Raw genomic sequence first — 16088 nt, forward strand, 5'->3', positions numbered from 1 at the left:
TGGCTGATTTGTTGGATTTTGAAGGAAGTGCCATTGCATTCTACCAGGGAGGTACGATGACTTTCTTTTTGCCCTGTATATAAGAAAGCCTGCGAGAGTTAATGGTACCTCAGTTGATGAATAGCTTGCTTTGCAACACAACAGGTATCTGAGAATATGTTGCAGGGAAAGGAATCTGTGTGTCGGATCAGGAGAAGGGGTCTCCACAGAAGACCCTTCTCTTCAAGCATTTTCAAAGACTACTTCTCCTGTCTCCAGTTAAACAGGAACAAGGTGCTAGATACTTCCAATTTAGCAAGAAAATGAGCACTTTTTAAAAGACTTTGCATCATTCTAGCAAGACAAGGATGTCATTGTGAGTTTGAGTCACTGTGCCTCTTGACTTCTATAAAGGAAGATAATTCAACTGATACCATGTGACACAACCAACCTTTCCTCAATTTTCATCCATCAATGCATCAAAGAGGTGACGGGAACCCAACGCACCAGGAGAAGGGACTTCACTTTTATTTCTCTCTGCAAAAGATGATTGGTTTTGCCAGGATTCTCAATGATGTAGGGAGCCATTGACAGCAGCATTGCAGGCACTCCATGTAAAAAAGGGAATGTGTATGCAATCATAATGGACAACAGTTCTTCAGCTTGTGCACATGACCAAACAACTTTCTCAGACATAGTATCTCAGTATTAAGGCAACCAATCAGACCTGCCGTCCTGGGACTGTGTATGACAAATCAAGCTTATTGCTTCATGGAATGGGGTACCTTCAATACATCTGGCTTAATACTCAACTGGACCACCTAAGCAAACAAACACAGCATGTACATATTAAGTGTCAAAAAGTGTGGTACTGGAAAAGCACGGCTGGTCAGGCAGCATCCGAGGAGCAGGATTCCTGATGAAGAGCTTATGCTCAAAACATCGACTCTCCTGCTTTTCGGATGCTGTCTGACTGGCTGTGCTTTTCTGGCAACCGACGTTTTGACTCTGATCTCCTGCACCTCCAGTCACCACTTTCTCCTGTCCATATTCAGAGTCATACAGCTGCAAGGAGCATGAAGAAGAAAATGATTAGCATTTTCAAGTAAGAGTTTAACTGCCTTGGACAACCTTTGTGGAGATATTCTCCAGGGCGGAGGTTCACGTTTGTGGTGGTCCAATGCACCATTCACAAATCACTGCAATGAACCTTTGCTTAATATAAAGGCTAGTGCTTAATGTATAGGCTAATATAGCTTTTGCTGCCTGGTATTCAGAGGTCACATCAAGAGGAGCAGGGACAAGGTATCCAGAACTCCTTTGCAGCAGTCATATTGTTGATATGCAGCTGAGATGATGGTTTCCCTAAGGTGTCACACCAGCAGCACTGTTGCTTTACCATTCCTCATCATTTAAACTGTCCACTACAACCTAATGGAGCATTCTTTTGGCTAAAATTCTGAACCAAAACCCACAAGCTGAAAAAATTATCCACAGCATATATATCCAATTATGAATGCCAAAATGAATTATTCAAACTTGTGTATCCATTTAAAACTCCAGTATTTTTTGCAACAGCTTAATTACACATTGAGTTAATAGAATCCCGCCCTTTTAACAAACAAGATTGGTTGCTCACAAGGTGCCTTAACAGGAAGATCTAGTCTAGCTGCAAATTCCCTTGCCCGCTCTACCTGGATGTCCTGGCCCGTCTATAATCTTATCAGCCCTCTTGCAAAGTGCATTTGTTTACCTCCTTAATACAATGTATCTGCACGGCAAATTCCAATAATGTCAGAGATAGAACCCTGTAAAGAAGATGGCACATTGAGATTCAGTGCTGCAATAGCCTCCACTACATTGTGTGCCCACCATATCCCTGAGGATGTAGATAACACTGCATTAAAATGCAGATTAGTGTGTCCCAGGAACATTTGCAGATGCATTATCTGGGTCCTGTGAGCCATCAGATATGCAAGGCACATGCATCTGCTTCTTCCTTGATGCCAGGCCTTCTGTCATTGTGCTTTCTATTGCTACTGCTGGGTAGCCTTCACTATTCGTGTGCCAAACATGTTTTACTGGGGTGCTGATCCTCTCCAGCATTCGAAGATGAAAGGAGCATAAAGTTAATCCACAGCTCCCTTTTCTTTTCTGGGCAGCCTTGAAAATGTCTTTCTGTTAGGGACTTAGATATTGATGTCATTTTTAATGAGTGACACCTCTGACCCTTTAACATTAGATTCAACACTTGATTTATGCATTATGCATCTCTCAGAATTTGTCGTTCTCAAGTTTTAACACAGATTTTTTTACATAAATCTTAAAATATCACCAATACCCTATCAATGTCTCTCCATATGAAGTATTGATGCAAGTGTACTTTCATACAGATTCTATCTTACCTAGTTAAAAAACAATTTTCAAGAAAAAGCTTATTCTGGTCTCAATTATGTTTACCATAAACTTATGACTCAACAGAACTGATACTGTTCCGTATTGTAGAAGGAAGTTTTGAGCTGTGAGGAGTTAAGAAATATTGAATTTATTTGAGGTTTTCATGCTCTCAGAATATCCTAGAGTGACTTAATCAGTGATTTCTTAATTGTGGTTAAACAGTCAGTTTGTGCGCAACAAATAAAAAAATAATAACCAGTCAACCAATTTCTACAGCGACAATGGAAAAACAAATGTTGACTAAGGAACTAGTAGAACACATTTATTATTCACTGATGCAGCCATAGGATCTTTCACATCCACCTGAGCTGGCAGATGTGCCCTCAATTTAAGAGAGAAGCTGAAAATGGCACCTCTAACAATACAGTATCCATTTAGTTCTTCACTGAAAATAAACGTTAAGTTACTAGTAAGCCACAAAAAAAATCTAAGGATTAGCAATAATATACAAGGCTTGCAGGAAAACAGAGTAGCCCACATAAACAAAATGTACAAAAGCATTGAGCCATTTATTTTTTTTACAATGTATTGAAAATTTACATCATAGATCCATACATTTTACAAATTCTTTTTTCATAAAAATATATTTCTTTACAAAAGAAATTTTTATGCATCTAATTATAATAAACATGATACAGAGGAGTAAGGAGGTTGTACATGAAGTTTGTTTCAAGTACAATTTAAACTTTGTTCTAATTTCAATGGATGTACTTTGTTTATTGCAGTCACTTTTATGGAGTACAAACCTGGGTGAGCAGGAACATAATGTGAGACAATTTGAGGAAAAATAATCGCCGTCATTGTTAGTATAGTTTCAGATGCATTGTAAAATTCTTACATTTGAATTAGTCAATTCTTGTGATTCAAGGTAAATGGATCTTGAAGCCCAATGCTAGATTTTTGATTTAACAAAATACACTCATAGGACAGTTTAGGAGCAGCAACCTTGGCCTCAATTAATTTTTGGTAGGCACAGTGCATATATTACAGTTACAACATAGTAATATCTCCAGTTAGTTGATAGTCCTTTCAGCAAAATAAAAGATTATCTTAGTTTGCTTGTACTTCTGTTCTTAAATTTTCATGCGAATGCTTTTCTAGCACAGTGGTAACAATCTTTTGGTGTTATGTGATGGGTTTTAGAGTATGAACAGTTGATAGGTAGAGATAAAAGGTGGAGACTTGTTACTGCAATGTACAGTATGTCATGGCTCTACTTTTTAAGGCAAATGTCAAGAAGGTGATCGATAGAAAGTGTAGGGAGTCGTGCGGAGGTTTGGCTGCTACTAAAGCAGTCAAATTAATGTTTGAAACTAAGATGAGCTCTCAAACAAACACATCAGAATCATTCGTGCAAAAGAACCTTTCTTCTCTCTCATTAGTGCACACACTCAATCTATGAATGCATACTGTGGAGATGTACAATGAAAACAAAAAATATAAATTTACTTAATTAGAGAATGGCCAAGAAAAGCAGCTGGCTCAGGTGATACCCCTATGGTCAAGATCTATATTTTTGCACTCTCCACTTTACAAAACTCCAATCAGATTTAAACAAATAGGCTCGCTCTATTACGACATACACATTCATAACACTATGAGTGTTGATAATGGAAAATGCATGACATCCACACCATAAATCACTTAAATGTTCAAAGGGTGGAGATGATCTGTAGTAAGCACGTACATAAGACCATAAAGTTATCTGACAATAAATAAGATGGTTTGCTGTAAAATAACACAACTGAGCAATTAAATAATAATGAAGCATGCAACATATCATGCATATGCATTACTTGAAAATATGAATATATAGTATAAATATTTCTCATTTTATTCTGTGGCAAGAATTAACATTTTGTACGAAGAATATAAATTCAAATCAAAAAGTATGGAAAAAAATTAAATACATGAAGGGATTGCTCTAGGCAATCAAAAAAGACTGAAAGTGTTCCATAGAAATCTGTTTAGTGAGTACCACACTGGCCGCATTACAGTCAGGTATTTAAAATCAGTTTTGCAATTGTTCCTTATAAAGTTTTTTGTTAACACCAGAAGGCAAAACCTGTAATAATCTTGACTATACAGTACTTCACAGTCATTGTTATGTATTCGGTGTCCCAACCTTCATTCCATATTCTAGCCCCTGTTGTTTGTAATATTGAAAACAGAGGTTCAATGCTCCTCAAGTATCTGCAGTTTTCTTCTGAGAAAGTGTTTAGATTTTTTTTTGAAAAAATTGTGGCTAAGCACTCTTAGAGTGCAGCTAAAGTCGCTGAAAAGCTCTCCAGTAACAGAATGAAGAGCAAATCTGTTTCAAACTGGGTGAGCCATGAAAACATGTTCTTTTTTTCTGGTTCTTCAGATAAATCTGGTACATTAAATTCCTGAAAAGTGTGCTTTAAATAGCAATGAACCAAATGTGCATTGTACATAAGTTGGTTTAGTCAAAATCTAGATGTCCCAAGGATGCAAAGCGCTGGATGTGTATCACGTTATGTAATCAAACAATGCCCCTGCCTTATACCATCGTACAGACTGTGTTGAGATTTGGGTCAAATCGAACTGCCTTGCCTTCTGCTGACTTTGCATTTGTGTCATACATTGGGTTTTCAAAAGCTGCTTGACCATTATTGTTTTCATGGACTGAGCAGCCAGTATACTGCGCTTTGGGTGCTGTCCTGTAAAGAAAACAGAGAGATTAGATATTCAAATCGAAGCTAAGTCATAAGTATGACTGAAGTAACATCATTATGCACAGGAAGGCAGTCGACCATTGTGCCTCTGTTGGTTCTCTGGATAGTTATCAATGAATTCCATTTCCCTGTTCTTTCCCATGGCTCAAACTCACTTTTTAAAAAAGTTTTTGTCCAGGTCCCTTTTGAAAGTTAACTTTGAATTGGCACCCACCACTCTTTTAACAATACATTACAACTTGCAGGTGGTGGTGTTTCCATGTATTTGCTGTCCTTGACCTTTTAAATGCAAGTAGTCATGGATGTGGAAGGTGCACCAAAAATATTCAGATATCCCCTGAGGAATGGGGGGAGCAGCACCTATATGAGGAATGGGGGGAAATTGACAAGACGGAGCAGCACCAGCTGCTGCAGGAGAGGAGGGATAGAATGGTAAGGTACTATCCTTTTTCTCCTGTTGACATAGGATTTTCTTCTTCCTCTCTATCTCCTCTGCCAGAGCATTCCACATTCAAGGACACATACACTCTTCCCCTGATCCATATGTGATCCGGCACAGCATCACAATGTGGCAGTCAGTACATTCCACTGTGGAATTTGGGTGAGAAGAATCTAAATGTACTACTCCACAAAAAATGTCAAATTAATACTTGTGTTAAACCTTATAAAGTTTAGTGCAGCACCCGAAGACAGGTCAAATTATCATCAGGAAAAAAGTTACAAACTAAATACAGACTGACAAATAGGTGTCAAAAAGTGTGGTGCTGGAAAAGTACAGCTGGTGAGGCAGCATCCGAGGAGCAGGAGAGCCGACGTTTTGAGCATAAGCTCTATTCCTGATGAAAATCTTATGTTCGAAACGTCGACTCTACTGCCCCTCGGATGCTGCCTGACTGGCTGTGCTTTTCCAGCACCATACTTTTTGATTCTGATCTCCAGCAATCCTCACTTTCTCCTGGCAAATAGGTATGTCATGTAAGCGTAGCGCACATTTACCGATTGTTTCTATATTTGGTAAACATAGCCTACACTATGATTCGTTGCACAAACTAGGAACACTCTGTTTTTGAGCACTTAATTAAAGTCAATATATAATTAGAGCAATGTTAGTTGATACCAACCTTTGTTTATAAAGGTAAAACCCAAATCCTGCAAATATTAGAGCAAAAAAAGGCACAAGGATGGCGATGGCCACAGAGCTACTGTTAGTACCATGTGGTGGATTAGGAGAATTTAAGCCATGAGTTGAGTTCAGACCTGTAGCAGAAAGTTATATTGATGAGAAATAGCAAATTAGCTATCACATTGTCAGACACTTGCTGGTGCAATTTACAACCTACAAGTTTCCCCACAATCCTTAGAGAGATATCTTTCACATGTAATATGTACTTGCAAAATTTTAAGTAGCTATTATAATGATTGCTATTAAACTTAGTGTCATAACTGTGTAAAATTCATACTGTGAACATTAGCTTTCTGGATAAATTTTAATAGCCTACTAGTCACCTGAGCAATCACCAGCAGTCAAATTTACCCTGCACATACTTGTCATTTTAATAGTGACACTTGAGCAACCAAAGTAATTAAAATATTTGTTGAGCACCTTATCTTTCAATAGTTCATTTTTATTCCTTATACACTGTTAGCTTTGACACTTGTTATCAAGCCATTTATACTTTTTTTTATAACTGATGTCATTATGGTTTTACTAGCACATAGATCAGTATAAATGTCACCAATGACCCTATAGTTTTATACAACCTAAATTCAATGTTTGGGGAGTCTTTAAAACAATATTTTTAGGGTGATTGATAACAGTGACTTTATTCAGCATTTGTTTTAATTTAATGGGAAGATCTATAAGGTATTACAAATTGACAATTTCAAATGTACAAATAAAATTGTACTTCTAAGCTTGTAACTAAAAAAAAACTAATACACTTGCAAATCTCCATCACAATCATACACAAATAAGTACAATTCAAAAGAAACACAACTTGAATTGTTTCATGTTGACACAACCTGTATTATTTCATTATATCTCAACCCTAGTTTCTGAAGTCAGTGATAATGAAATACTTATGACATATAGCATAATGGAGTCATGAAAGAATATATTTTTTGAAGCAGCATACAGCAGTAATGCCAAGTACTTCAGGATGGAGATATAAAAGGTGAGAAGTAAGTTTTACAATGGAATGACATCCGTAGCAATAAAGTAAGATCAAATTGACATCATTATTCATTTTGTACTTTTGAGTATCATAATACAACATCATTAGGTTTCACTTTCTTTACTAGTCAAATATTAATTAAAAATAACTCAACAATTAAAATACAACAGATTATCCAACCAGAGGATAAGTTCAATAAATTAATTTCTATGAAAACATAATTGGCAGATGCGAAATAGTTATATTCATCGTAAATTTGATGATATAGTTTCACAAGCACCTTATAATGGTCTGTACATTTTATTTATTCAACTGCAAATAAGGTTTTATGTTTCAACATCCAGTACTTGAAGGTCATAAAATCTGTCAACTATGAATATTCCAAGGGCAGTGTGTGTGAAGGAAGTTTGCAGATTGCCAACAGCTTGTAAAAGTCCACCATGAGGTTTGTCTACAAACTTTACTCAGCAAATATTGGATTTAGCATGAACCTTTTTTTCATTTGTATAACTGGGGTGAGATATCTAATATTTAATAAAGCACATTCTTAAACTTTTATATATTGGTCCCCATCTGTGGTGTTCTCAACTGGCTTGAGATTGTGGCACTGCAATTGGCTTGGACAAGTGTGTTAAACTCAGCAAAGGGTGGAATTGAACTCAAGCTTGGGATTGTGATATCTTAATTGTTAGGTAATCAATAAATATGTCTTTCATCGCCTCTGAGATGGTGAATGGCCACATAAGGGTAGTTCTGGCACCCAGGCAGCAAACGAATGAATCACAAAAATTAGAAGAGCACTGTTTTTATGCAGTAGATTGATGGAACAAGGAAAGGTCAACCATGGCTGTAGTACAGATGAGACAGATAAAACATGGCTGCAATGCTATGACCTAGACAAACAGTATTTTCCACTCGCATCTGAACTGAGTGAAACAAATTTATTATTTAAGGAGTAGTGTACCAGAACATGATTTAGTTATCGGGATTTCTTTTGCAGAAGAATTCCATTGTGGTGAATTAATGAGTGGAGATTCAAGGAAGGAAACACAGATTCAATTGTGGGTTACTCCAAGGTTATCTGTTTACTGATGCGTGACACTGTAGTGGTATAGCTTTAGGAGGAAAAACACATAACTGTAGTTTATCAATGTTTTAGCCTATCAGCCAGATATAGTGTATAGAAAAAGAGAAAACAGAAAGTAAAATCTACCTAAGTTCAGCTAACCAGAGCAAGAAGAGCAATTTACTTTCCTTAACAAAAAATAAACATTTAGAAAATAAGAGTGGTAAGCTGATTTTCCTCCTTTCCCCAATTCTTAGGCAGTTTATTTTGTGCAGCTGCCTCATGAGACAAAAAAAAAAATATTAGTCTGAGGACATGGATTGGGGTAGGGAGAAAACAAATCTGAAGACATTCAAAGCAACTTCAGAATCATTGTTTTTCACTCTACTTCTTCTGTTGCAGGTGTGAGATTCTAATGTGCTTCACGTCCTTCAGCCACTATCTCTTGAATCATCTACATTCTTCTTAAACTTCGTGAGAGTGAAGGCTACCATTAAATAAAGATAATGAAATGAGGACATTTACCATAATTCAAGTGGGACAGCAGACATAATTGATCTGTTCCTTTGACAGAGCCAGAAAGACTCTTCTAATTGGTCAATGCAGTTGATATCTCCCAAAATAATAAAACAGACAATCATCCTCATTAAATAAAAGTATACATTATTTCCAATTGAATGTGTTTACCACCAGACTTACCTAGTCTCTGCAGTCCAAACTGTCCATAATCTTCACCCTGTATAAATCCTTGAAAGACATATGTGGCACCATCAGGCTCAGCAGAAACCTTGTAAAATAAGAATAAACTGTCAGAATAAATCATAATGGTGTACTTTGCAAACATTTACAATGATGGGGGAAAAAAAACACACCAATAAAATTCCAGTTTATGGAGGACAATAATATGTAGAGATAATTATGTCTCTTGCCAGTTGATGAGCACATTTTGAATGTGTGACATTAAATGAAGTGCCATTTGGTCCAACTGGCCTATTCTGGAATTTCTGCTTCACTCGAGCTTGAGAATTATAGCTTTCTATTTGTCAGATAATAACAGCAATTACAACAAGTGTTTACATTTATAGAATAACTTTAATATAACACAGCAATATAGATCAAAATTTCAAAATGTTCTATGTTTGGGCTGGGGAAGAAAACCCCCTTTTCACCAAAAGGTGGTAGAGGTCTGGAATATACTGCCCCGGATGATAGTTGAGGTGGGAAACCTCGTAACCTTTGAAAAGTAGTTGGACGAGCACTTGAAATGACATAATGTTCAAGTTATGGGCCTAATTTTGGTAATTGGCACCAATGCTGTTAGTAATACATTTTTGGCAGTACAGACTTGATGGGCATAAGGGCCTCTTCTGCGCTGTATGATTCTAATGATAAGGCAACATTGAAGTGAAGAAAAAGGTTTATCATAATCATTAAGTGGTCGGGGACTGGAGAAGATTTTGGAGATAGCAAGAGGAAAGACCATAAAACAATTTGAAAATAAGGTGCCAACATGGGGAATTGGCAGCCTCTGTGATGGAGTGGAAATGTGATCAGATAGGAGTGAAGTACAGTTGAATGTTGTCAGGATACAAGTTAAAACTAAGATATTTCAGATAATGTTATGGAAGAGCAGTACATCAATGATAAACAAAGTCAACGTCAAAGATAGATCTTTGGGAGATACCACAGGTAGAGGTGCAGGAGCTGTGCAGAAGTCATTACATATATTAACTATAAATAGACAGAAAACAATGGAACCAGGAGATAGCAGTCCTCTCAAGTTGGATGACAGGGGAGAGGTGTTGGAAGATGATGTCTGATCAACTGTGTCAGGAGCTGCAAACATGTTGAAAGGATTGGTTTGATATTTTTCCATAATTTTGAAATAGCTGACATTTATTTTACAATGAGAAACTATAGAAGGGCTATGGTAGCAGTTTGATATCAAATGTGAAGACATTGGATTACCAGGTCACAATTCCTTGAGATAACTGGGAAATGGCAGTCCTGGCTCAGACAGAAATAAATACAGACATTTTCCTAGTCCTGCATTAATAATGAATGCTGGTGAACTGCATCTTACAGGAATCAGTGTACAAATCAGTTCAGCAGGAAAAAAGAATTAGAAAGAAAAGTCTGGGTGACCTCCTGTATTTTTAATTGTTTCCAGTGATAATACTTTTCGATGGTCACTCTGCCTAATCGTAAATCTCCCACAATGCAAGAAAATGCCCATTTTTACTCCAGGAGCCTTCTCTCAAATTACTTTAAAAATAACCATGGCTCCAGAAAGATGGACAAGTTATTTTATGAACTGGTCTCATACACTACATACCAAAATTTACACTGCACTAGCTGAAGATCTAAATTCTTAAAATAATTGATAAATCACACACCTTACAGCACAATGGTTACAAGACCACCTCAAATCTCCCGTTCAAGCCACACACCAATGCAACTTGAACATATGTCCATCATTCTTTCAAAATCACTGAGTCATGATCCTTCAATTGCCTTCTTACCAGCATTGTGTTTACCTACACCAATGGGGTACAATAGTTCAAGAAGCTGACTCACCATTATCTTCGGCAAAAGTAAGACTGAGGTTGCTCAAATCCCCTTAATGCTCTTCCCACCAAAATATCCTGTTTACCTGGGATCGAGATCTTTGGCATCAACTAACCACTTGTGCATTATTGCGTCAAGGCCTTAATAGAAACTTGGCTGAACAGTGCAGTTGCCTGGGTCGAACTTGGGTGGCTGGTGTTATGAAGCAGCAGTGCTTACCACTGAGCCACCATGCCACCCATTGATTCCCTCTTGATTCCTCCACTGTTGCTAAATTATCAGCCTGCTCATCAAACATAAATGGTGGATGAATGGAAATTTTCTCTATTTTCATACTAAAAAGTCACAAGCCATTGTCTTTAGTGTTTGCTCAAATCTCTGTGATTTAGTTACCATTTTCATGGCAATCTGTTATAATTGTCTGAGACTCAAAGAAACTGTTCATAGCTTGATGTGATATTTGGTCTTGAGATGAGCTTTTGATCCACTGACTGTGCCATCACTATGACTGTTTGTTTATTTCCAACTCTGTAGTATCATACTTGTCTCAGTTCATATGATGCTTAATCGTTTGTCCATTCCATTGTTATTATAGATTTCATTACCGTGCACACGTCTGACTAGTCTCCCATATACTACCCTCAGCAAACCTATGTTTATCCTACTGCCCGTATGTTAACTTTGTCAAGCCCCATTTACTTATCAACCCCTCAATAAACCATTGATATTATTTTCGTTTTTGCTTGCAAATCAGTCCATTACTTTAGTCCTCCGGATGTCTGTAATCTTGCTCAGCTCTGGAATTCTCTGTGATATTTAATCTTATACAGTCCAGGTGAACTAAGCATCTTAGCTTTTAATTACTTCACAATGCATATGGCTGTGCCTTGAGTTGTCTTGAGCTCAAGCTCTGAAATTCCCTTCCCAGATCTTTGTGGTTCTCTCTGTTTCATTAAAAATTAAATTAAAATACTCCTTAAATGCTCCTTGACCTTTGGTCAAGCATTTGGCCCACTGGCCTAATATCACCTTCTCGTTTAATTTTCTACTTCAGTGCTCCTTGAGACATTAAGAATTCTATATAAATATCAGTTGCATTTCTGGCTTGGATAATTTCTGATATTCAGGATGACACTTGGTTAACACGGGCCAACAGTATTAATAGCAAACTCCTGAAAGCCTTTCGGTGTTAGCCTATTTATCATACACAAATCAATCAGTGGAGGCTGGTATACACAGAAAAAAACATTTTAAACCCATCAAGTTCATACAGCCAATGTATTAAAAATTCATTCTCTTCTTTGTGCAAGTATCTTAGAATTATAGATTTGATATTGCCTTTGCACAATTGCGTAGAAGAGCTGAGTGAGGCATTCCATTCAACACTTTGCCGAGTCTTCAAAGGAAATCAAAACATGGAAGGACATAAAATGTGCTGTCGACTCACTCACCTTATTTTGGACTATTTGACTGATAAAAATCTGCCTGGTAAGTGAAGCAAAAATCTGTGTTTGAGAATGTTAATTATTTTCTTGGGTTTATTTAGTTGCTTGAATGCTGGTTATGAATTGCTGTTTTTAAGAATATGTTTTAAATTCAGTTTTAAGTGAACCTGCCAGAACGAATCCATCTGACTCAGCTCACAGGACCATACTTACATAACCATCCATTGCCCATTTATTTTTGATCTTGCTCACAGAAGTTTGAGCAGCTGCTTTTGCGTGGTACATTAGAAGCATGAGGCGTGCTTCCTGGCTTTTGTAGACACCTAAAGGAGCAAAGGGATTAAAGAATTAGAGTTTAAACAAAAAAAATGGGCTAACAGCTCTTTGAATCCAAGCTAATAGTGAGGAAGTTAAAGATCTAGCCAGTCACATGGATAATTAATATCGATAAGCATCACTTTGTTATTCTCTGACAGCATAATCAAGCTCATGAGGGGTTGAGAATAAATCTTATTTAAGAGGTGGGGTGGCACAGTTGTCAGTAGTGCTGACACTCAGCGCCATGGTTTGATTCCCAACATGGGTAACTCTATGTGTGGAGTTTACATGTTCTCCTCATATCTACGAGGGTTTCCTTTGGGTGCTCCAGTGTCCTTCCACAGTCCAAAGATGTGCAGGCTAGATGGATTGGCCATGCTAAATTTCCCCCAGTCTCCAGGTGGATTGGAGGATTACAGAATGGGGGGGAGGTGGAGCAGCTGGGAGGGGAGGGGAGCTGGGTCTGGGTACAATGCTATTTGGAGGGTCAGTATGGACTCAATGAGCCGAATGGCCTGCTTCCACACTGTAAGGATTCTAGGTATTCAAACCGTACAATATGCAATCTGCTTAGTATTGGACTTTAATCAGTGTACAATAAATTATCTTTAAATTGTGCTTTTAATGTGGAAAATTACAAACTAAGTCACACATGAAAGTAAAAGAAGAAAGGAATGGCAATGGCTACCAAATTGCCCAGATTGTTGGCTTTATTGTGTTTCAAGGAGGGGATAGAAGAGGTGAAGCAAAAAGATTTAAAATGGATTTCCAGACTGTGAGGCCAAGGCAGTTCGAAATGTGACCTTCAATGGTATAGCGAAGTTGGGGATGAAGCATGTGAGGCTAGAATCAGCAGAATAAAGTTCAGGAGAAGTTCACAGGTATAGCAGGAAGTAAAGGAATAATATGCACAACTTAAGTTGTATTTGCTGCAAGACATGACTAACAAAATTAATTTTCAATGAATGACAAGAGAGGAAAAGAGCTTGACATAGATTTTCATTGTGACAGGCATATCTTAAATGTATTTGAACAATTGAGGTCTTCAAGAGATTTATGTTGATTCAGCTGTTTTGCTGATCAATAAAAAAACATTAATTTAACCTGAACGTACGATTCAAAATTGAAATGATAGTTTTAAAAAAAGCTGAATGCATTGCTCCAGAAGTTATTACGTTAAGTTTGGTGAAAAGAGAACTAAATTGGATGAAACGTTTAGCAACTTGAGTTTCAACAGACAGGCAGTGGATAGGCGAAAGCCTGAGCTCATCATACAATACAGATATACTCTTCTGCATAGTGCTAAAGCTTGGTGAAAGTAACAAATATTTGATTAGGAGCGAGAAAATTAGAAAAGGATTAATATCTGTAAATAGCACAGTAAATGCTAGCATTGAAATGCCATGATCAGGAATTAGACATATAGTGAGTGGTATTGGGAGTGTGGTGCTAGGAAGACACCATCTGAGGAGCAGGAGAATCAATGTTTTGGGTATAAGTCCTTCATCAGATTCCTGATGAAGGGCTTATGCCTGAAACATCAATTTTCCTGCTCCTTGGATGCTGCCTGACCTGCTGTGTCTTTCCAGCACCACACTCTCGACTCTGATCTCCAGCATCTGCAATCCTCACTTTCTCCTATACAGTGAGTGGTATATACCTTAGGTGCATAAAGCATCCAGAATAGCCACCTCAGATTATGATACCGAAGCAGAGGAACATTAAACTTGAGGATAATTGGGTGCATTCTGTACACACGCAGGTAGGAAATGTTTCTGAAGGATGTATCTCGAGACAGTGGATGTTTTAGAACTGAGAGGTTTTTCATCTTCAAAGAGACCTGGGTGTATTCATGCAAGAAACACAGATAATTATACAGGTAGGGCAAGAAATTGGCACATGGCATGTTAGGTAGGATTGGAGTACAGTAATAAAGGCAGCCTGCTCCAATTGTACTGGACTTCGGTGAAATCACATCTGGAATAAAGTGTACAGTTTTGGTCTATATATTCATTTGACATTGTTCTGCTACATGTGGTACGATGAAGGTTCACTATTCTGCAATGACAGTTGACTTTTGATGAAAAGGTGAGTAAATAGTATTGATATTCCTTTGAATTCAGAAGAATGAGGTCTGGTTTCACTGAAACATCAAAGATTCTGAAGGAGCTTGACATAGTAAGATGTTGTTTGTCCTGACTGATAAATCTAAAACATGGGGCTTAGGATCAGCAGCTGAAATTAGAAGAAATTTCTTCACTCAATGGGTTGTGAATCTTCAAAATTGGGTAAAAACAATGACTGCAGATGCTGGAAACCAGATTCTGGATTAGTGGTGCTGGAAGAGCACAGCAGTTCAGGCAGCATCCAAGGAGCACCGAAATCGACATTTCGGGCAAAAGCCCTTCATCAGGAACCTTCAAAATTGTCTACCCTAGAGAATTCTGAATGTTCCATGACTGAATATATTCAAGGCTTCATTTCTACAAATCACATACCTTCACTTTGGTTCTTTTTCCAGCCTCTCCCTTTTACTTATTTAAAACTTTTGTAGTTGTGAAAATATTGAGCGAGAGCAAATATACTTTCAATGGAGAGCGAACAATCTGACATAAATCTGACCATTCTGGCTCAATTATCCTTACATTCATAGAAGGCAAAAAGTTTGTCCATAAATATGTGCTTCTAAATAGCTCAGATATTATTAGAAGTAGGCGAAAGTTGAGTATTGCAGATGCTGGAGATCAGAGGCGAGAGTGTGATGCTGACAAAGCACAGCAGGTCAGGCAGCATCCGAGGAGAAGGAGAATCGATGTTTCGGGCAAGAGCCCTTCATCAGTAATGAGGCTTGTGAGCCGAGGGGGTGGAGAGATAAATGGGAGGGGGAAGATTGCTGAGAGTGTGAAAGATAGATGGAGCTGGGGGTAATGGTGATAAGTCAAAGAGGAGGGTAGAGTGGTTAGGTGGGAAGGAAGACGGACGGGTCGGACAGGTTCATGAGGGCAGTGCTGAGCTGGAAGTTTGGAACTGGGATAAGGTGGGGGGAGGGGAAATGAGGAAACTGGTGAAGTCCACGTTGATGCCATGTGGTTGGAAGGTCCCAAAGCAGAAGAGCTTATTAAATAGCTTATTTAGTAGCCAGATGACATTTTCAATGTGCCACGTGTGATACCAGAAAGGTGGGTTGATCGAATAAATTAAATGTTGGTTCAAGGTCAAAGATGAGATTAAATACAAAATGACTTTCTTAGGAAACTGCTCTGCACCAGCTTGCTGTGCACAATATTTGAATGTAGAGGTAAGTTGGAAAAAGATAATTTGAAATGGTTGGGGCTTTTCAGATGTGTAGACACAGGCATAGCCGAGCGGAGCTAAGTGATCCAAT

General features: G+C 37.9%; 1 protein-coding gene across 3 annotated transcripts in view; it reads right to left on the reverse strand.

Moving 5' to 3' along the window:
• Positions 1-2927: 2927 nt before the first annotated feature.
• csmd3b (CUB and Sushi multiple domains 3b) overlaps positions 2928-16088 on the reverse strand; it is a 1935846-nt gene continuing 1922685 nt past the window's right edge. For all 3 annotated transcript variants that reach the window (XM_087986040.1, XM_087986041.1, XM_087986039.1), the window contains 4 exons: positions 12599-12708; positions 9072-9159; positions 6254-6389; positions 2928-5117 (listed from right to left, as the gene is read on the reverse strand). In XM_087986040.1, the coding sequence (XP_087842166.1) occupies positions 4958-5117; positions 6254-6389; positions 9072-9159; positions 12599-12708 (494 nt within the window). In that variant the 3' untranslated portion in view covers positions 2928-4957. The remainder of the gene's footprint in view (positions 5118-6253; positions 6390-9071; positions 9160-12598; positions 12709-16088) is intronic.

Source organism: Chiloscyllium plagiosum, unplaced genomic scaffold, assembly GCF_037043375.1.
Source record: "Chiloscyllium plagiosum isolate Xiang-an unplaced genomic scaffold, Cpla_swu_hap1 HiC_scaffold_4, whole genome shotgun sequence".
Classification (NCBI taxonomy): domain Eukaryota; kingdom Metazoa; phylum Chordata; class Chondrichthyes; order Orectolobiformes; family Hemiscylliidae; genus Chiloscyllium; species Chiloscyllium plagiosum.